The 22904-nt window shown below is 41.3% G+C and overlaps 1 protein-coding gene across 3 annotated transcripts in view; it reads left to right on the top strand.

The window, feature by feature from the left end:
• Nucleotides 1-22904, top strand: part of PPP6R2 (protein phosphatase 6 regulatory subunit 2) — a 4227669-nt gene that overhangs the window by 2810086 nt on the left and 1394679 nt on the right. For all 3 annotated transcript variants that reach the window (XM_044088566.1, XM_044088567.1, XM_044088565.1), the window contains exon 17: nt 11488-11545. In XM_044088566.1, the coding sequence (XP_043944501.1) occupies nt 11488-11545 (58 nt within the window). The remainder of the gene's footprint in view (nt 1-11487; nt 11546-22904) is intronic.

Raw genomic sequence — 22904 nt, 5'->3', positions numbered from 1 at the left:
TCCACAGTACGCAGGAGCATTTTCCAATAAGCAACCCAAGATGAAGGTGCTAGGGACGTTGTCCCAAGAGTAAGAATGAAGGTGAGACAGGACTACAGAACATAAAGAAGTTACGTACCTACCATAACGTTCGATGTTTGTCGTCCATCTCGCCTTTCATTCTTATCTCGTCCTTCATTCTTAGGAACCCACCCTCCTGCACCTTCCGTGAAGACCTGGGGGTAGAGTGTCTCCTGTTTGTTTGGTTATGTTAGTCCTTTCGACTTGGTTTGTTCTTTGTCTCTGTATGTTTCTCCTTGCAGCAAACAAGATCTGGGTTGTGTTAGTGATGCATCATGGGATACCTGCTAGCCACGAGCCAACTAGAAGTTTTCGAGCTAGAGTATGGATGAGTAAGAATGAAGGGCGAGATGGACTACAAACATCGAACATTATGGTAGGTACATAACTTCTTTTTCTAAATGGAAAGAAATTATGATGATGATGAATCAGTGGGGAAGCTCAAGTAACAGGGAGAGACTGGGATTCTTGATGTAGACCTTTAAGGAGAACAGTAATAATCATGCAAAATATTATGTTCGTAAAGTAGCAGAAGGTCTTCTAAGAACTAAGTCAACACAGGAATGAAGAAAGGAGATTCTGCTGATAGGGATGACTGCAGTTAGGGATACAGACAGTAGGCAAGAGGAGGGTGGGAATGTTTTGGGGATAAATAGCAAAGGAGCCAAGGTACTGGGAACAAATATGTAGAGGAATGTGAAAATGCCAGTAACTTATTTGGACTGCAAGCTAAAGATTGCCTTCCATATCAAGGATTGACATCAGAGTATAGGCAAAGAGAAAGAAATAGGAGATCCTAATCAAAAGTCCAGCACTGGTAGAGTTTTTAGTAGAATCTAGACTAGAAGTTGCTTTTAAGAAAGGATTAATTAGTAAAGCATATAAAATATTGCATGATAACTGTAAGAATCAATTAGAGGAGGTTAGGAAGGACTGGGAAGAGAGATTAGATAAGCAGTTCACGAAGAAACAAAGGGGGTGGGGTATATATGTATGTCTTCCAAAATTGCAACAAAATCTAGAAGATTTTTGATCATTTCCTGTAAGTGCTTACATAAGTATTTTTATAGCCCAAGCAGACTTCAAAGAATTTTTCCTCGGGTAGACAGCAAATGTTGGAGGTATGAGGGGACAGAAAGAGGTAACTGGAAACATATTTTCTGAGAGTGTAATGAGTTGGTAGACTTTAAAGATTCCCTGCAGACTGCTCTGATACAGATGCTGGGTGAGAAAGTTGGAGTGACTCGGGAAATGATTTTTTGTTATGATACAGCCTTGGAATTGTCTAGGCATAGTAAGGCCTTGCTGAGTCTAATTATGATGACTGCCAGAAAAGCAATTACTAAAAAATGGAAGCCAAAGTCTAAACCAACTTTACCAGAGGTATTAAGGATAGTAACAAGTTAAAACAACTGGAACTGGGATCTTTAGAAAAGGGTAGGAACAAATTATATTAGAAAATATGGGAACTGTGGGATCAATACATGCAGAGGAAGAACGAGGTTTAAAAGAAGGCAGGATTTGACTGAGGTATATAATAGTTGGCTAACAGTGACTGGATATGTTAAAAGTGATGTATAATGTTTGCAGCTACCAGTTGTGTCACACTGTTTGGAATGTGTAATGTTCGCAGTTGAGAGCGTGTCACTATGGTTTATTGTCATTTATATAAATGTAACATGGTTTATGTCACACATGTTAATTTAATAAAGGTGTTTCTTGTTTAAAAAAAACATTTGGCTTCATTTTTCCTGTCAAAAAGAAGCAGATAACTTAAGTATGTATCTTTTACTTCTTAAATTTCTTTAGACATTAGTGGTTAACTGGCTCTGGCTCTAGATTTAATTCAGGCTAGTGATCCTTCTTGTAAGGTAGTTTCTGGTAAACAAGAGAGATACTTCCCTTCCTGAAGAGATTCAAGATTTTGACTGTGGGCAGGAAGATTGAAGGGACAAATGCAAGGTTTTCTCATAGGTTCATAACTATTAGGCTAGCTGCCCTTGCAGGCCATTTTAAGCCTAACCAGTTCCACTTTTTGTTCTCAAAATAACCTATCCCATTTGATTATAGATTGGCCTTACCCATCCCATGGTCACTAATTACATATTACCCCTTATAAGAATAACTGGGTTAATACCGTAGATAATTTGATGGAACTCAATTTTTCCTTGGATTTCGCATTCAAATTCTGATGAGAGCTGAGTTTCTGTTTCTCCCTGTGGAGTTTTCTCTTTCTCTGAGACTATTTCTAGAATGTGCTGCTGTTTTCAGTGGGAGAACACAGGATCTGATGTTGTCAATTTTCACTTAATCCTCGACTCGGAACTGAGACGGCTGTTTACTTCAGCTCATGCTTTCTAAACTCTCGAACCAGGCTGTACCCATAATACTCCTCACAGAGATTACCTCAGATCTCGTTTGCCGCTTCGCAGACCAGACGCGTTCATTCACTCACTTGAGCCTTGTCTTAGTTTGTGAGTAATTTCTAATTTTTTTTTTTTGACACATTATTTCTAAAGTTTCCTCTTCATAATTCCTTGTATTTCTACTCGCTCCTTCCTCTTCTTATTGTAGCTGGTTTCTGTCTTCCCTCTACCATTGGTAGACTGTCCAGTACCATTGTTGGTACCTCCTTTTCACTTCTGTTAAATACCTTTAAAGGTAATCTTTCATACCATTGATGGTATTTTTCTTTCTACTTTCTGTCTTTAAAAAAAAAAAAAGAATCCTGCTTTATTTATATTCCTTCCTTTGTGACTGCTTTGAACCTATTATGGCAGCAAAAAACATAAATAATAAGGGTCAAATGATCAGTTAGACTTTTCAAATGCTGGTGCTACTAACTTACAAAGTTGACAAATTAAAAGGACTTGATTTACTACACACACACACACACACACACACACACTTTTTGAAGTAAAAAACAGTTACCTGTTATGCATAAACTTCATAAAAACAGAAAATAAATAAAGGAAAGACTGTGCATAAAAAATATCACTATCAAGCGAATTTTAGAGATAAATAAACAAAGGCAGGTAATCTCTTCAGGCATATCCATTTCCTAATACTGAAACTGCAAATACCAATTAAATCTAAATTTCCCAACCCACTTTACATGCTGGTCTACCTATAACCTATGAATGTAAATCCCCCATTGATTTAACTCTTATGTCATTCCATCGAGCTTGACAGTGCTGACAATGTTACTTCCTCTCTAAAAACCACACAGCCCAGCAGCATTAGGTCAGTAGCTAGAAGAAGAAAAAAAGGAAGCAGCATCATTATATAAAATAAAGAACATTTCAAAAATCACTAAACTCCGTAGACCTGTAAAGTAGCTCTGTGGAAATTGAACTTCAGTGTCACAAATAGTCTCTCTTCTTCACACAACTGGCAAGTATCCATAAGAAGACATTTAATTGGAATATATTTCTCCTCTAACAAATAAACTCCCACCAAATTTACTCTTCTTTCATCTGAACTTAAAACCATGCATTCCCCTATAGTACGTCACTGTCTGTCAAGTCCCGACTAAAACTGGGTGCTTTTCTTAAAACGTATGCGTAGCTGACTTCGCGTGCCAGTGCTTGTGTATCTGAGTCAGTTGTCTTCCAGGCCAAAAAAAACACAACCTGCAAGTGGTCATAATTTCCTGCAACCAACTTTGATTTAATTTTTTCTGGAAAATACTCTGTTTGGAAAAGGCAGTCGCTGTTTCCTGGACAGTCCCCCTTAATTCTGGACTGTTGTTGTCATCCCTACTTCCAGAAGCAGAGCTGCCATTGGTTCTGCAGTTCTCTGGAATATCCTTCCATGAGGGCCACCCGAGATTCACGTTGCAGGATACTCTGTCCCACAAGTTGAGGAACGAATGAAAAGGAAAACATCAACTTTTAAAGTTATGTACTTACCATAAGTATGCATCTGTATTGTCCATTTCATTCTTCCTCAACTCCCCACCCTCCTTCCCCCTTCCTTTCATCTTATAGAGTGATCTTGTGGAAACTTTTGTTCCAGGTTTGAGACCCAGTCTTGCTATTCTTTCTGCTCTGTCTTAGGATCTGTAAGACAGTAAACTTGATCTAAGGCATTGTTAGCTGACTGGGGCACTATGGGTAGAGTTAGGAGCTTGGGAGTTGGATCCGAAAGTCTAGTGTATGTGGCCGATTCAGATCTAAGGTCGGATCCATTAACCACATGTTGAGGAAGAATGAAATGGGCAACACAGATGCATAGTTACGGTGAGTACATAGCTTTAATTTTTCCTGGTGTAGAAGAAGCTCAGAAAAATTGTCAAATCAGGTGGAAAATGTCTTAATTCCATACATAGAGGCACAGTTCACAGTAGTCCAGCCAACGGGACAGCAACACTTAGCAATTAAGGAAAACAAAGTTTGGTCTAGTGTGCAGACATTTAGAAATGGCATCTGTTAACCTTCTGTTACAGGAATAACTACTACAGTTTTCCAATTGACTCCAACACCTGGCTTGCTCAATAGGCTGTTCTTTATAAAAAAATGTAATTTCAGTGTAAATTTTCCAAAAACTATTACTATAATTTTGGAAAAATGTGGGTTTAAAATAGAGTTCAACTTATGAGCATGTAGTATAGTATACTGTACTGTTGCAGCATAAATTGGTCAGTCTCCCTTTACAAAGAGGCCAGTCAGAAGTGGAACCCCTCAGGGATCAGTCCTGGGGCCATTCCATTTTGGCATTTGCTTCTCTGAAGTCAAGGTCAATGACAGGGACCACTGGGTGACTGAATTTGCAGGTAATTGCAAGTTAGGAGCAGTCACAGAATTCTCCACTGACACAAATGTTCTCCAGCAAAGGTTAACACAGACAAATTACTGGTGTCAGAGCCATGGACTAAAATGCCAAGAAATGCATATACATAATAGTATCCTTCAGGAAGTCATCTTCCCCTTGCAACTATCATATTGACAACACACCCCTAAGAGTTAACCCATTAATTAGGGACTTAAGGACACACATAGACAATAATATAGCCTTTGACCATCACTTGTCTATAGTAGTGAGGAAATCATTCAGTGTAGTGCAACCTACAAACAAGGGTATGGCATCTCGGTCCAAGGAAGTCATTGTTTCACTGTATTTGGCATTCATCAAACCTGCCATTTAGTACAATGCTCCTTTGGTATGTATCTAACCAGGCATATCCAGCAGTTGAAATGTCCACAGAGGTTCCTCACTAAAAGAATACAGGGCATAAGTAACATGTCCTTTGCAGACCATTGCAAGGCCCTCTCCCTGTATTTTGTCATCTTCTGGCTGTTGAGAGTAGATCAATGCATGGCATACATGGCATTGTCAGACCCCACCAGGATGGACTTACTGCATATCCGCAAAACAAACAGCACCAGAATTACCCATTCCAAAGACTTAAACCATGCTGGAGACACAGGTATGTATCATAGAGACTACCCCTTCTATAGAACAGGCTCCCCATCCACGTGAAGCAGAGGTCCTTCCTAACCCAGTTAATGTGTAACTTGGACAGTTGAATGGGAAACAGGAATTCATCATCCTTGGTTTTGCAGCTATGTCTGTAATGGACACAGGCAGCATGTAAATGTTTATCTCCCAAGCCGCACACACACACACACACACACACACACACACACACACACACACACACACACACACACACACACACACACACACACACACACACACACACACACACACCAGAACATGGCTGAGATTTGGGATGCATGGTTAGGCTTAAAAAGGCTTATGTGGTTGTTAGCCTAGTACACACCTTTGAACTTGTGTGAAAAATGCTTAGTATTTTGTTTTAATGAAGGTCCTGCCGTACTTGGTTTTCTCTTAATTATATGTAGTTTAAAGGATGGGGGAATTGATTCAGGTACTGCATTTAAATGCTGCTGTTTTGTAGTTAGAACGGCATGACATTTACTAAAGCATGAAGTATTAAGTCATTCATTTGTTTTAGTAACTGTCATGCCTTTCTAGCTCTTAATTTCCTTATATGTTACATAGGTCATATACAAATCACTTTAATCCAGGAAGTGATCAGGTCCAGCACATGATGTACTTCTTGGTGAGGCTATACCATTTGAGTTATTAAAACAGAGATATTGATAATTTTGCCAAAAATTAATCACCTGTAGGTAGGTGTGCACCCACAAGTAAGCCCCACAAGTAATAACATCCAGAGCATGTCTTGTGTCTGTAGGGTTTGAAGATGTTTGCAGAAATGAACTTCCAAAAAATTCACTGTCATGCATCAGAATGGCTTGATCTCCTTTTGGCCGTAATCTGTCAAAAGTAGTGGAAGGTTCATTTTGTGGATATTAAGTCTGTATTTTTGCAAGGTGTGGGACCCTCTTTTGTCTGTCCTGTTCCTGAGGAAAGGTATGTTGGGCAGTTGTGGAAACTTTAGTATATGATCTAACAGATGCTTTGCTGTACCAGGGTCATAGTGTGAAAGATATTGCTAAGTCAGGATTGAGAATCTCTCACATTGGCTCTGCTGTGTTCTGCTGGCTGGTAGGGAACAGGAACAGCACTGTAATGCTTGCCTGCTATGTGGATGATATTGTGTGGGCTTGCTTAAAAATGTTTTGCCACTTTAGTTTTTCAATACCTTAAAACTGCCTTTCAAGTTGTTAGTGAAGAGCTATGACCACTTCTATTATGTGGGAATGAACTTTGCTGGTCCTGCTACATCACAAGAGCTGCACAAAACAAATAAATTGTTTAAGTTGGAACAGTTAAGGTGAGTGCAGTGGGATGCTGCATCTACCCTGGTTAAAATGGATGTAAGCCAAAAATAGGACACGTTCTTTGGGTTGTCAGGCAAAGTAGATTAGTTGTCACCTTTGTTTCCTATTTGACATCAAGCATTGAACGTGTGGCTGTACATACTATTAAAGAAAATCTATTTTGCAAAAGTGGATCTATAAATGTCCTGGAGAAAGCCAAATCCTGGAAGTAGTTGACTTTCGCGATGCATCACATGGAAACCTTACAGATTGTTTCAGAGGGACATTTGATTGTTTTGATATGTGTACAAGGAAAATACCCTTTTGGTGGCAGTCAAAAAGAAGAGATGGTGTACCCAGTAACCCGGCAGGAGAAACTCTTGCCATCTGACAACCTCAGCAATGCACTGTTGCTGATTATGCTGTATTCTGAACTTACAACTGGTAACCCAAGGCATGACACCCTCCAGATTAAGCTGTCATGGATAACTATTCTGTGTTTTAGAGAATTAACTTTCTACAAGTACAGTATAAATAAAAAGATTTCAGCTATACCCAAGGCATTCTGTATATCCTGTGATCAGCTACAAAAAAGGCTACCTTTGTAAGAAGAGGCTTCCACCTTTGGGCTTTAAGAGAACTTGTTGAAGGAATATGGCATATTAAATATAGAGTCTCTGAGCAAAATGTTTAATTTGTGTTTTTATTCCTTTATGGATGGTATTGTTAAGGCTGCACTTAATTCCTGTTTTTGGGAACTTGAGGGGATGTAAAAACGTCATCTGAAAATAACCTCATGGTTATGCTGCTAAATGCTAAGAGTCTTAACATGAAGCTGCACTCACTGGAAGCAATCCTCACCTCGGAAGATGCAGACATTTGTGCAGTCACGGAGACCTGGCTCAAGGCTATGGAGGGCACCCAGCCATACCAGTTTACACCTCCTTCCATACGTTCAGACCACAAACTGAAGGCATGAAAACTAAAGTAGGCAGTGAATCAATATTCATTAAAGGTAAATACACCTCCAGATTGGTTACACAGTATAATTCCCTGGAGATACATCAGGTGCAATTAACTGTTGGTAGGACACCTATTCAAGTCAGTGCCAGCTACAGGACCCTCTCCATGAATCAGGACACCCACTCTGCCTATTTGGATCTACATGAGTCTAACAAGATACATCCGAGCACCATGGTTTTGGGCGACGTTAAGTACCCATCCATTGTCTGGGTAAATTGTTCATGCTCAGACTCACTTGCCCAAAGGTTCCTCAACTTCCTTAACTCCAATGCCCTGGATCAACTGGTTGACACCGCAACAAGGGGTGCCAGCATCCTGGATCTGGTAGTATGGGGGACCACTGTAGAACCCTCACTGTGAGGTCTTTCATGGTGAGATCTGACCACATATCAGTCTCATTCGAAGTAACTGTCACACTTCACCCTCCCTCACAGCAACTTAACTAAAAAACTTCTCCAAAGCAAATTATAACCTCTTACGGGATGGTATAAATAGCTTCACTGCACCTCCTCCGTCAGATGGAACTGGCAACTATGCCAGGCTCTACACCAATGCTTTATACAAACACCTGTATAACTGATGGGACCAAAACAAGCTCCTCAAGGAAGAGCAAATCTGCCTGGTGGATAACTGCCATTAACAGGATTTACAATAATTAGAGGAAGAAATTGCTCTCTAAGAGTAAGAGGGAGTGAACTCGAAACTGGAAATGCTCCCTCCTCTTTTTAAACAAGCAAAAAAGACTTCTTATGAAGTCTTCCAAAGCAGACTGTGAATCCAAATTAGCTTCTTCAACTAAGGACAACCATAAGACATTTAGTTACATCCATAATCTAAAAAGAAAGGCCCAGATTTGTGCTAAACTGGTAGTTAATGATACTATATATACTGAGCCTGTGGGCATAGCTAACTTGTTGGCTGACTGGTTCTGTGTCCCTGCCACATGTACCCCATGACATCCCTACCAACTGTCACCTACCTTGTGTCTCTAAAGAGCAGGTCATAAACGCCCTGTATAAGGCCGAAAACACAGCATCTGTGGGAAATGGAACATCCTAGGCTGTGTCCTACATGGACTCCAACAAGAATTAGCAGCACCATTGGGTACTCTTTTCAATCATAATATAAACACTGGCTTCATCCCAGCTGAATGGAAAATGGCCACAGTTATCCCATTGCACAAAGCTGATGTTTCCACTGACCCCCAGGAAATGGAGTGAACCATCATGGACCTTATCAACAAAGATATAGGTAATTGTTGCTTAACAAGTTTGAATTCAGTTCTGCTCTTGCCTGGAGTTCCTTTGGAGAATTATTGGTGTGTGTTCCAGTGTGCCTTGTGGATTTAATTAAAGATGTAGGTAATCTCCAAACACGTGACCCTACTCAGTTTGGATTTGTCAAAGGGAGATCATGCCTGTTAAAATGCTTTTGATTAGCATTGATAATAGAAATTGCCACACCCAGTGACTACAGTGTGTTGGGTACAGAGAGACACAAAGTCATAAAATATCAGGATCTGCAGGCAGAAATGAGAGCAGTGTGGAAGAAAGATACCCAGACAGTTCCAATAGTAGTAGGAGCAATGGGTCTTATAAAAAAGAATCTAAAATCGTATTTAGATATGTTACCAATCTGCGTAACCCCATACAAATTGCAGAAGGAGTCATTACTGGGCACATTGCGGGTGCTGTGAAGTGCACTTCTGGCTGAAATCAAAGATTGAAACAATACTAATTTCATGAACTTTAATTGTACTTTGACTTAGGAATGGGGTCCATTCCCGTCATGGTATTAGAAAGCCAAAAGATTTGGAGAAATTAAAAAAAACAGCTAGGTATCAACCCTTATATCATTAGATGGGTCGCTAACTGGCTCACTGATGGAACACATATAGTCAAAATAGGTGAATCCACCTCCAACATCAGACCTGTAACCAGTGGTGTTCCACAGGGATCAGTCCTGGGACCTCCACTGTTTGGAATCTATTTCTCTGAAGTACAAGCAAAAGCTAAAGGCCTGTGGCTAACAAAGTTTGCTGATGACTGCAAAGTGGGAGCGGCCATAGAATCTCCAAATGATGTCAGCATCCTGCAGAAGGGTCTTACACAAACAAATGATTGGTGCCAAAGTCATAGCCTTAAACTGAATGCAAAAAAAATGTATTATCATCCCTTTCAGTAAGAGCAATGTTCCTGCTAACTACCATATCAATAGCAACACCCTAAGTACACACTCAGTGGTGATAGACCTGACCACACAGGTTGACAGCAAACTTACCTTTGATCACCATGTCTCCACAGTGGTAAGAAGGGCATTCTATATTTCTCATCAAATAAGTAAGGGCATTGCCTCCAGAAAAAAAAAGAAGTTATAACCTCCTTGTACTCTTCCCTAATCAGGCCAATAACTGAGTGCAACTTCTCTTTTGTTATGTACCTTTTCAAGCACCTGCGGCAATATGAGAGACCACAAAGGTTCCTCACAAGGAAAATTCAATGGAGCGTCTGAATTCACTGTGACTTTATTCTGTTTCGTCCAGACTACTTAGAGCGATCTCTGCCTTCCATATAAGGCAATGTCTGACCTTACTTTATAGGAAATGCTGCATATCCACAAGTCAAATTCTGCATGGGTTACTCACTGTAAAGGCCTTAACCTGGTATGTGACATTAATAGAACTTGCTGGAGGGGCAGATTTGTCTCCCAGAGGTTACCACACCTTTGGAACAGACTCCATGTCAAACAGAGCACCTCACTGGCCTTCTTCAAACACAATCTGGACAATTGAATGGGTAACTGTAAATTCATCCTGGGGGTTCCACCTGTATCCCTCTTGGACACGGGCAATATCGTGGAAATAAGGGTAGAACTTGGCTAAGCTTGTAAGAACTCTAGGGCCGTTAGCCTAGTAACTTCCTATGAACTTTACTGCAGTGTCTTTTCTGTGAAAGAGTTTTTTTGCAGCATGTTTCCCTTTTGCTTTCTGGAAATAATTGTGGTCTTTTTTTGCAGCGGTTTAGACTTTGACCTGTGTGTGTGTGTGTGTGTGTGTGTGTGTGTGTGTGTGTGTGTGTGTGTGTGTGTGTATCTTTAATGTTCAAAAAAAAGTCTCTGTGTGGCTTGAAATCTTACCTAGTTTAGTTAACCCTTTCACCAACAAGTGTGTGAAGGAAGATGGTCCCACTGTAGAAAATCTTTTAAACACCTTTATTAAATCCTCGGTGGCATAGGTACACACCAATAAGGAAAAAACAAAACAGTTTGAAAATTCTTGAACATTTTTACAGTCTAGTCCCCCTTAATGGTGGGGCTTTTCTAATGAAAATAAAGACCTGCTGGTCAAAATTCCCTGTATGAGCTACAGTTGCAGCAGATATCAGTGTAACAATCTGCATGTATAACTGATTATTTTTTTTATAGTTGATCATCTTCTGGAACATATGTGAAGAGGCATCAGGTTAGAGTGGGCACTTTTGAATATGTTAACTTTGATGCATTATCACTGAATACTGCTGTCCTAACTGCCACATTTTATGCACTATCCTTTCACGTATGATATATGTTCAAGTTTTTTATTTCATTTATTTGTGCCTTAATGTGCTTTCTTGTCTTGACTGAGACTTCAATAGATGTCATTTTAAATTTACAGTGCTCCCTTTGACAGGATTGCAGAGATAAATTTCAACATGGATGCAGATGATGACAGTGTAAGTATACTATCTGTTTTTTGGTGTCAAAAAGGTTAGTAGCTGATGTTGAGATAGTTAAAGCTGTTTTTTGTTTTGTGTAAGTATTAATTAGTATTCTTAGTGGGAAAGCCAAGTTCTGAGAGTTGTTGCAGAGATAAAGCAGTCTGACATTATCTGGCTGTCCCACAAGTGACACGGGACCAGTACACATCTCTGGAGATTTTTCATTAGATTACTGTTCTTCATTAGATTACTGTTGCAGTATGCCTCACTTTTGGGCTACATCCTAATAAGGATGCCATATGTTCATCTGGCCTACAAAAGCTTTGTCACCTCCCTAATGTACCATACATCTGACCTGTGACCTTTGCATGAGACTACACTCTAGCACTCTAAGGAGATGTAAGCATCCAGATCTGCAGAACTTTATGAAGTCAGTCTGTGCATATCGATTTTATCAGCATTGAGTTCTGTCTGTTGTGCTGTCTTGTTCCATCTTTAATCTTTTGTGGCTGATAAGTACCCCATAGAGGATTGTTCCTCATTCTGTTGAGTTTTTGTGTTAAGCCTAATATCAGGGATAGTAGAGCTGTGGACAGGTGTGGTAAAAAGGTTTACTTTACACATCAGCCAGATGTCATGTAGAGCAATCGATTATCAAGCAAACATGACCCGGATTCTTACTTTCTATTTTTGGATAATATGGGCAAAGCACTTTCAAATGTTTCAGAGTGCCCCACTGAGACCTCCTTACAAGACTTGATCAGTCAGCTAGACATTCTATTAAATGCAGGTGTATGCTGCTTCTAGAGCTAATGCTGCTGGTTCAGTTCTTAGACGATATTCTTGACTGAGTCACCACTCTCTTTCAGATGATGTGAAAGCCAAATTTTTGGATACCCCATTACACAGTGATGAGCTTTTTGGCAATTCTTCTGCTGACATTTTCAAGAAATTGGGGGAAGGGGTAAGATTATGCAAGGGGTTATTAAGCTGCTGCTTTCCCCTATCTCCTAGATTTCAAAGAAAATATCCTACCACATCAGGATCATCTTTTCATAAATCTCAAAAGGCTTCAAATAATTTCCAACAAAAATGGCAGGTCAGACCAAATTGTGACTTTAAAGGGACCAAAGGATACTTTGTTTTCTTAGCATATTAATGTTTTGATGAAAAAAAGTTATTGAGTTGCCTTTTTCTTGGATACTCTTTACTGTTTGATTTTTTTTTCTCACTCATCATTCTTAGTCATCTTTTTCAACCAACAGTAAATTTGCATTTGCTGCATTAAACTCTTACTGTTACCCACAACTAAGCAGCAGCTTTAAGAATTATAAATACAATTGGTGCAGCCTTATAGTGATATGACAAACATGATTTTACTCTCCAGTGACAAGTTAAAATGTACAAGCCTTAGATTTTAACAACAGTGCCTCAATATAAGATTAGCGTACATTTAACTAATCAGTTCAAAAGATGAATATTACAAAGTAATTTTTAATTGTTAATTTTGCATTGCAGTTTTTCTGTGATATATTACTCAGTTTTTCCTTATCTCTTCCTTCACTGAGTGCCCCCCATACCTGAGGATCTGTAATTATCCTACCTTGGCTACCCTCCTATTCAGATTATCAACATCACTGTGTTCACATCACTGCCTCCTTTTCTAGAAGGTCTTGCCACTTCCACCATTTTCTTATGTATTTGCTCTTTTTCTTCCTAGCTCATTTTCCTTTGTCCTTTTCTGCTAATTTTGTTACCTCCCTTATTTTCAGGGTGCTCCTTTTCTTCCTTCTTTTGTTAAGGGCTTTCTTCGCTAATACTAAAATGATCCATACCAACCCCTACATTTTCTTAGGCACTTTTTCTGCCCACCCTAGAAAATATAGATATGTAATTTCTACATGTTCTTTTGTTAAGTTATCCACTGACTCCTGCAGTTCTTTTTTTAATTGATCTCTTTTTCACATTCTCAAAGGAGTTTACCCATGTTCCTCTCTAATCCCTCTCACATCTCAGTGTTTGCCATCACTCCATAGAACATTCTTTTAGTTTTACTGTTGTAGAAAATATTGATGTAGACATTCCCAAGCAAATGTATGAAACCTCCTTCACTTTGTTACATATTTTGATATACAGTGAAAGTGACTCCTTGCCTCCGCTGTTGTATTATCCAGTTTTTTGTTCTATGATCGCTTCATCTTCTCATCCACTTCTGTTTTCAAACTCAAACTCACTAATACCTCATACATATCATATAAAAGACTTTCAAGTGCTTCACATTCCTTCTTTGCCCTCAGCTGTCCTAGTTATTAATTCCGGTGTTTTATCCCTCTCAGTCTTCTACCACTTCAGTTTCTGATCACCCCCTTACTCCTAGGAAGTCCTAATTCAGGTTCTCTTCCAGTTTATATGCCTCCTGTACTTCCATACATGTTTTGATCCTTCTTACTACTACTAGATTCCAGTATTTTATTTTGTTCTGCTTCCTAACCATCTCCGCTCTATTGCCTGTTGTTCTCTGTCCTTCTGTATACTTGCCTACCTGACATACTTCTGTTATCCAGCATCTAGAAGCTTTTTTCCTCAAAAATCACTTTTACCACATTATGTATTTCCTCTAATAATGTTGTACGCCAAAAATCCATGTCTTGTTTTTAGCACCATTGAAAGTAGATCCCTTTCATACCCGTTCGTATGCAGGCGTCCCAAACCTTATTTTTGCTGTCTGAATAATACCTCTCTTGCAAGTATGTCATTAATATTGCCAGCTGACATGCCTCCAAATACATTGTAACATCTGGTACTCCTAAGCCTCCTTTATCTCTTAGCATTCTCACTAGTACCCAGACCACCCTAAGTTTACAGCCCTCACACAAATACTGCACCGTTATCTGCATCCATCTTTTTAACTCTTCCTGCTTTTGTGGTAGACACCAGAATATTTGCCTTGGGTATATCTGAGGCTGTACATAGGACTGCAATATCTGATCAGTTTTTATGGTATCATTTGCAATTTCTTCAGTAAATTGCGTCTTTTCTCATGGTTTACTATAAGTGATCTTAAATTACTCTTCCATCTCCTCTAACCATATTCTCCACTAACTTAACTGTGCTTCCACCATCAAACCTTCTGACCTTTGTTTGGGAACCCATTTGTTGGGTTCATACTAATCATTTTTATATGTATCATGTGTATTTATTTTATATCTAGTTTTCCCCATAGTTTTCATTTGTCTTCCATAAAAGTTTACAGTCCTCTCTTGGGTTAACTGAGATGTTCATCATTAGATTACTGTTGCAGTAGGCTAAGCTATATGGGGTATAGTCTGCCACTGATATGACCACCATATTCAAAGTTTCATCGCACTTTCCACATGCCACTGTGGGAATTGGGGAGACTATAAAATTACTTGTCATGGCACCAAAATATGAGACGTTTCCTGGCACTGAAGTCTGCCTTCTTTGTGGGGTTGAGACGTTTGGCTAGTGCTCCTTCAGGGATGGGCAAACAAGTACCCATCTTGCCACAAACCCACTACTTCATCTTTATTTTGAAGAAAAAATGATTTTTTTTCCCTGAAATAATTATTTGTTAGGAAATGTGGTTCTATGTATAGTCACTTGATTTTTTGTGTGTCACAAGGTGGTTTTTTTCTGTTGATGGTTGTATGAAAAACTGTGTAAAATCACTTTGGTGATTTTTACCTTTTGGTGAACAAAAATAATTTCAGGGGCTTGAATTACAGGTTTGGGGGTATCAGTAAATATTTACTTCAGAATAATGAATTTTCTGTCAGGAGGTTTACTGACTCTCCCAGGCTAATTTTCCCACTTGTCTACTCTCTCTTGTGACCAACCATGGAACAGTTGTCCAGCTCTTTGTTTTTTCCCCTTCCCTGTGAAGAAAGTGTCTCAGCAATCTTTGGTAGTTAAGCCAGCTCCCTCACTGCCTCAGCTGCTTGATAGGTGACTCTGCTGTGGCCAAACCTGGTATCTAAGACCATCCATTGTGAACTCTCTATCCCACTGGCATATCTTCTTGTGAAGCTGCTATGGATTGGGAGTTAAACATGTCCACTGTAGGTGTTGAAACATCATCAGCAGGTGAGGGAGACCCACTCTTGTTGGCCTCCAAGGAGGGTGCAAAGATTTACCAAGTAGCCAGACTGAAGTGCCTGAATCCCAGCAAAGTGCGCCTGCCTTGAATCAGTATTTTTCTACCGGGTCTCCTCAGGACATGCAGCAGGTATTAAAGAATGTAAGAAACCTGGTACTAGAAAATCATATATGGATAAAGTGGTACTAACTAAAAAATCTTTTCCAAACTAAGAACCAGAAACCTTTTTAAGGCCCGAATGTCTCTGGTTTTAAAATGTTCCTGGGAATTATTGTCCTCTGGCCTTTAGTATTCTTTCAAGATTAATCTCTGCCATCTCTGCTATTCCGCCCTTATTTTTAAAAGGTGTTTTGCATAGTCGTCCACCTTCGACCTTAATTTTGTTTTAGGAAAAAATGACACTTATTCCATTTGAACCAGCTGTTGAGGTTGATTTGAAGTTATTAACTTAGAAAACAATATTTGTGCATTGCTTTTATTTCTGTCATAAGAATTTCTGAATTACAAGCTCTTATGGTGATACACCCTTATCTCATTTTTCATAAGGATGATTTATCTTTGAGAGCAAATCCTTCATTCGCACCTAAAATGCTTTCAGTGTTTACTTTCAAGTCATACCATTAATCTCCCTGTATTATTTCCAGAATGTAAAAGTGAGGGAGAAAGGATTTTGCTTACAACAAAACACTTCCAGGCAGGGGCAGAGCCCACTCTACCATTTTTTTTTTTTTTTTTTTTGTAAAGAATGAGTTAGACTGTAAAAGCATCCTACAGACAGCTACTTATCCTCTGTACATATGTTTACAAAACATTGCAAACTGGATTTCTTATTACTCTGGTAACCTGCCCATACAGTTTAGGCTTGTACAGCAGAGAGCTAATGATGAGCATAGTACAGCTGTGTAAGTAAACTTTATTTATTTATTTATTTATTTATTTTTATTTATTTTATTTAACATTTGTTGACCGGGAATGTCCGACTAGGTTCCACAGAGCCTGTTTTCAGCGGAGGCCCGGGGAGAAATGCTCCAGATGCATGTCTTTGGAATGTGGGAGGAAACCGGAGTACCCGGAGGAAACCCACGCGAACACAGGGAGAACATGCAAACTCCACACAGAAGGCACCCCAGCCGAGAATCGAACCGGAGAACCTCTTGCTGTGAGGCGACAATGTTAACCATCTAAAAGTAGATGTCTGAATAGATCACCGTTGCAGTTGGAAGACCCATCCCTGCATTCCCCCTTTTTTGTGATATGTTTTTTTTGTCATAGTGTGGATGTGTATAATATCTCTTAACTTTATCTCACACTCATTCTGTGTGCGTGCGTGTATGACATTATTTTCCCCGATTTACCTCCTTAGTACCTCCCTGCCACTACATTTTTTTCATCCTTCTCATCTACTGTTCACTTTCACACACTTCCCCTTATTTTCCTACCATATCTTTTACCTTTGACAGTCTGTCCTCTTCTCCCCTTCACTTTTCCACATCTGTCAACACCCTCATTATAATATCGTCTTGAAAATATCACTAACTGTAACCATTGTAGGCTATGATTTGTCACTCACTTATTACCTCCTATGTTAAGTCGTTGGCTTTTCTGAGGTTATATGCAGTTCAGTTGTTTGTCATTATGTCTCAATTAATTTTTATAGGTTCATAGGAGGTTACTAGGTTAACAGCCCTAGAGCCCTTACAATCTTAGCCATATTTATCCCGAGTTACCCCATTTGTCGGTGGTTAGTTGAGTGAAGTTTGCAGAGGTAGGGGTCTATGGTAGTTAATACAGACTTCCTCTGTTCAGGAGAGACATTGCCACAACCCCAGTAGTGAATTTACAGTCACCCAGCCATTGATCTAGGTTGCATTTGAAGAGGGTCATGGAGGGGCTCAGATGTTCATCGTGTTTCACTCTTACAGTCATTACAATTGGGTTATCCTGCTGGCAGGCTACCCGCAGTCAGCCCGAATTCCAAAGTCTAGGTCCGGTGTCCGCTGCTGTCGCCTCCTCCCTGACGTCAGTGCGCCAGGGGTATAAAAGATGCAGCCGATGCCATTTTCTTCAGTCTTTCTTGCCGCGCGGTGAATGAAGCAAAAGCAGTTTGCAAGTGCTGGTCGGCCAACTCCTGAGATTTTCAAATTAGATTTTCAGAACCAAAGTACCCCGTTGGGGAAACTTTTTTCTTGCTCCAGACCGATGTCAGAAAAAGTTAATAATTGTATTTCTTGTGGGAAGCAAATACCTCATAAGGATTTTCATTCTTACTGTATTCCTTGCCTAGGCCCTGACCACGACGTTGCTAGTTGTCGGTTTTGTGCTAGATTTAACCAACGCACTATTAAGCATTGGTACGATTTTGCATTTCATTACTTTGGCAGAAGATTCAATTATATAATGCCGTCGGACCAGCCGACTACCGGAGTTTATAAAAAGCGCAAAGAAAAAGAAAAGGACAGGCATCCGAGGTCCAAACCCGACAACGAGTCTTCTGCTAGGCCAGTCGCCGGTTCTCAGTGAGGCACTTTCGCAACCCCTGACGCCCGCTACGTCAGAGCCACAGGCCGCTTCCGACTCCCACGTGGAGCTGACTAGGCCACTGGAAACTCAAGGTATTGGACACATGGAAACTATTCCCTCAGATGGGTCCAGAGCCGCTGAGCAGGCATCGGTTTTTGAGGGTGTTTTCAGGCCTACACAGTTATATGTGAAACCTACGTCAGCTTCAAAGACAAAGACTAAAGCAGCTCTAAAGACAAAGAAACAAGTACAGCATTCTCCTGGACAGGCCTCCATGCCTAAAAAACAGATGCTTAAAATGGCTGAAGACCTAATTACTTTGATCAGGGGTTCCCATCCCCCTCCTGATAAGAGGCCTAGGCAAGAGATAGAATATGAATCTTCAGATCAGGTTTCCATTTCCTATGATTCCTCTTCTGAACAGGAATATTCTCTTCCTCCCTATGAGGATTCTGATGCTGAAAAATCTATCTCTTCAGCCTCTCCTCCTAAGGATTATTCTTTTGGGGAGACACTGCATACTCTGAGGGAGCATTTCCACTGGGGGAGGCAAGATTACTCAGAATCCAAGAAAAGGCTCAGAGACTTCCTTTTATTACCTCAGCACAGGCCCCTTGCTATCCCCCCTGTGTTAGACATTGTAGATGATGTATTCTCAGAGTCCGGTCTGTCTCCAGACTTTTTACCTCCAGCTCCTGTTAAGCCAGACAGATACTACAGGGTTCCTGGTTCATAGGTAGATACTAGGCTGTCTGCCCTAGGGCATTTATAAGCCTAGCCAGAGTGTATTTGGCTTCCGCCTCCCTATTAGATTAGCCTACTGTGCCTCTGTAAAGTAGGTCACAGAAGGTACCCTTTTAAGATTAGTTTACTGTGCCTCTGTCTAGCAGGGACACAGGAGAGATCCCAGGGGTGAATTTGCGATTTCCTATCCACGCGTCCAAATTTAGCTTGAAGAGCGTCAGCGAGGGGATATGTCTAACATGAATTGGGATTCTATTCCAGAGTGAGGGGAGCTTCTGGGAAATGAATCTGTCCCTCCAGCATGTCCTATTTATTTTTATGCTGAGGTTTAGGTCCCTGGAGCATGTAGCTGTAAGGGACTTGGATTTTTTGAGGTGGAGCATGTCCATTAATTCTGGGTTTGATATGGCTTTGTATGTCAGGCATAGATCGCCTCTGAGTAGGCGGTAAGCAACTGAGTAGAGCTGGAGTTTCTTTAGTTGAGCTGCATAGGACATCTGTTTGTAGCCCATGATCCTCTTGGTGAGATACTTTTGGGGTCTCTTCAGTTGCTGCAGGTGTCGGGTAAGGTACATCCCAAAAGGGGCATTGTATTCAATTATGGGTCTGATGAGTGACTAGTAGAGGGGCACAATGACCTCTCTTGATCTAGATGCGAACCCTTTCGTGATAAAGTGGGCTATATAGAAGGTCTTTCTAACCACTTTGGCAACGTGATTATCAAAGGAGAGATTACTATCTACGTTGGTCCCCAAATCTCTAATTACATCTTCCGTACTTAATGGATTACCACCTATGTGGTAATTTGTGGGCACCTTGTTTTTCCCAAAGGGGATGACTATGCACTTTTTAGCATTTAGCTTGAGGCCGTGGCTCTGGCACCAAGCATCCGTCTCAGTGAGACCCTTTTGGGGGATGCTTGTGTCAGTTGGAGATTCGATTATGGCCCCCAGTTTGCAGTCATCTGCAAACATTGTCAGCCATAATTCCCCCGTGTTAGCCTGAACCTCAGAGAAGTATATACCGAACAAGAGAGGTCCCAGAACTGAGCTCTGTGGGACGCCACATGTAACTGGTTTGGATTCGGACATGGCACCTGCAATTCTGACCATGTGGGTTCTATCTCTGAGCCAGTTTGCAACCCATCTTGTGATATAGGGGTTGATATTTAAGCTGGTAAGCTTATTTATGATGCCAGAGTGGGGTATTGTGTCGAAGGCTTTTGCGAGGTCCAGGTAGGCTGTGTGGACTACCTTGCCCTCATCTATGGCTTTGGTAACTGTTTCAGAGAAATCAACTAGGTTTAAGAGGCAAGATCTGCCCTTAACAAAGCCGAATTGGGTAGGGTCCAGTGTCTGGAGGCTCCCAATGTCTTTGTTTATGAGTTCCATGATAATACGTTCCATAGCTTTACAGACCAGACTAGTCAGGCTTATGGGGAGATAGTTTCCGTGGTCTGTTGTAGCACCACCTTTGTGGAGTGGGACCACTGTAGCTGTACGCCATTCTTTGGGTACATATCCTGTAGTAAGGCTAAGTTTGAACAGTGACTTAATGTGATGGTTCAGATGTTGGAGCTCATGTAAGACGCAGCCTGGGACACCGTCCGGTCCCATAGATGCTGTGTTTTTTGCTTTGGAGAGGGCAGCTTTCACCTGTGCATCTGTGATGTCAGGGAGGTTACATTCAGTTGGGATAGGCATTTGCTCCTTTGGGGGGGAAGGGCGGGAGAAGTTTGCGCTGATTCTGTCTGCCAGGATGTTGGCTATGTGTGTAGGTTTGGTATATTTTGTATCGTTATGCAACAATTCAGAGCATATCTGGGAGTTTCCGCCCATGTTCCTGACATAACTAAAGAAGGCCTTGTGATTATCTTTAGTGTCTACGGCAATTTTTCTTTCGAAACTGGCCTTTGATGATTTTATGAGGGATCGAAGTTTCTTGCTAATACTGATCAGAGATGCCTTCCCTTTTTGGGATTTTGCTCTGTCATATAGTAGCTTCCTCCTTCTGTTGTATAGCTTATTTATGGCCGGGGTCCACCAGACCGGTCTCCTGTTTTTGGAGGAGTGAGTCTTGGTTTTATTTGATATAGCACGATCCATGCATTCCTGCAGGTGCTCATAGAATGCATTTGTAAAGGATTCTGCGGATTGGGCTGTATTATCCTCTGGCCCAGGGGCTTCGAAGGATTCCACCTCAGTCTTGAGAAGTGCAAAGTTGGCTTTTGAGAAATTCTTTACAGTGATTTCCTTGGCTAGGGGTGGGGACGGGATATGGATGTCCAGGGAAATTAGTTTATGGTCTGATCTTACCATTGAGGGGTTTACCTCTGGTGTGGAACATAGAGTCCCCATGTTGGTGATGACCAGGTCCAATATGTTGTTCCCTCTTGTGGGAGTGGTGACCAGTTGTTCCATTGCGGTAGAGTTTATAAATTCAAGGAACCGTTGGGCGAGGGTGTTTGGGTTTCAGTAGTTTTCCCTGTCAATATTTGGGTAGTTGAAGTCACCCAATAACATAGTGTTTGGAGAGACCTTCATATTCTCCAGTGTTCTCAGGAATGCCAAGTGGGGTTCCTGTAATAGGGAGGGTGTTCTGTAGCAGGTTACAAACTGAAAGGCAGTTTTGCCCGCTGTTAGTTGCACATGGATGAATGTCCTTCAAGGATGCATCTGCAGTCCTAACAAATGGGTTGTCCTGTCGTCAGGCAGCCCTTCGGTCGGCCGGATTCCAAAGTCTGGGTCTGGCCTCGGCTGATGTCGCACTTCACCCGACGTCATAGCGGCAGTTCTTCGGGTATAAAGGTATCAGCCGACGCCATTTTCCTCAGTCTTTCTTGCCGCGTGGCGCCCGAAGCAGAAGCTGTTCGCAAGTGCCGGTCGGTCAGAACCAGAGATTACTACTACCGAAGACTTCTAAAAAGCTAAGTACCCCGTTGGGGAGTCTTTCTTGCCTCAGCCAATGTCAGAAAAAGTGAATAACTGTTTAACTTGTGGGAAACAAATACCTCATAAAGATTTCCACTCTTACTGCCTACCTTGTTTAGGCCCAGACCACGACGTAGCAGCTTGTCTAGCCTGTGCTTCTTTCAACTGACGGACACTTGGACGTCGATCGGAATTTGCTGGAGGTTTTCGGCTCCGCTTTTGCTTACAATATGCTGTCGGAAACTCCGACTTCGCAATTAACTAAAAAGCGCAAGGAAAAGGACCGACACTCGCGGTCCGCGGTTTTGGCCGAAACCATGGTTAAGCCAACTGCGAGTGTCTCGGTTTCGGCTGAAACCGAGTCCACGGTTCTTCCTTCGGCCGAAAGCTTGCCTCCTACCGAGGCCCCATCCAGCATGGCTGAATCTGCTACTGAAATCCCACCTGCTCTTGCAGGTTCACAGGATTTATGTGATACTATACCTTTAGATATATCTACTCCTGCACGTGGAGCTGCTAGGCCCCCTGCATCCATGTCGATTAAGGCTTTTGCCAGGGCTAAAGCAGCAAAATCTACCAAAACTGTGCCTGCTAAGACCCCCTCTCACAGGCCTAGCTCTAGTTCTCAAATGTTTAGTCTAGCAGAGGATCTCATTTCTTTGATCCGGGGATCCCAACCTCACCCTGACAGGGCCTCTCACCCTCCTCTTGAGAAGAGGCCTAGAGCAGAGCCCCCTGAGCCAGTTTCTTCAGATTACTCCTCTTATGATTCAGATAATACAAACCCTCCAGAGGGCCCTTATTCTCCTTATGAGGACTCTGATGCAGAAGACTCCATTCCTTCTGCCTCTCCGCCTGAGGAATTTTCTTTTGGGGAAACCTTGCATGCTATGAGGGAACAATTTCAATGGCAGGGCCAGGATTTTTCAGACTCTAGGAAAAAGCTTAGGACCTTTTTGCATTTGCCACAGCATAGGCCTTTAGCCATTCCTCCAGTACTTACTGTTGTGGATGATGCATTTAATGATGCTTGTACTGCTCCTGATTCTCTTCCTCCGGCCCC

This window comes from Protopterus annectens, chromosome 11.part0 (genome assembly GCF_019279795.1).
Source record: "Protopterus annectens isolate FY-2018-M chromosome 11.part0, PAN1.0, whole genome shotgun sequence".
Lineage (NCBI taxonomy): Eukaryota > Metazoa > Chordata > Ceratodontiformes > Protopteridae > Protopterus > Protopterus annectens.
This window is presented reverse-complemented; position numbering and strand designations above follow the sequence as displayed.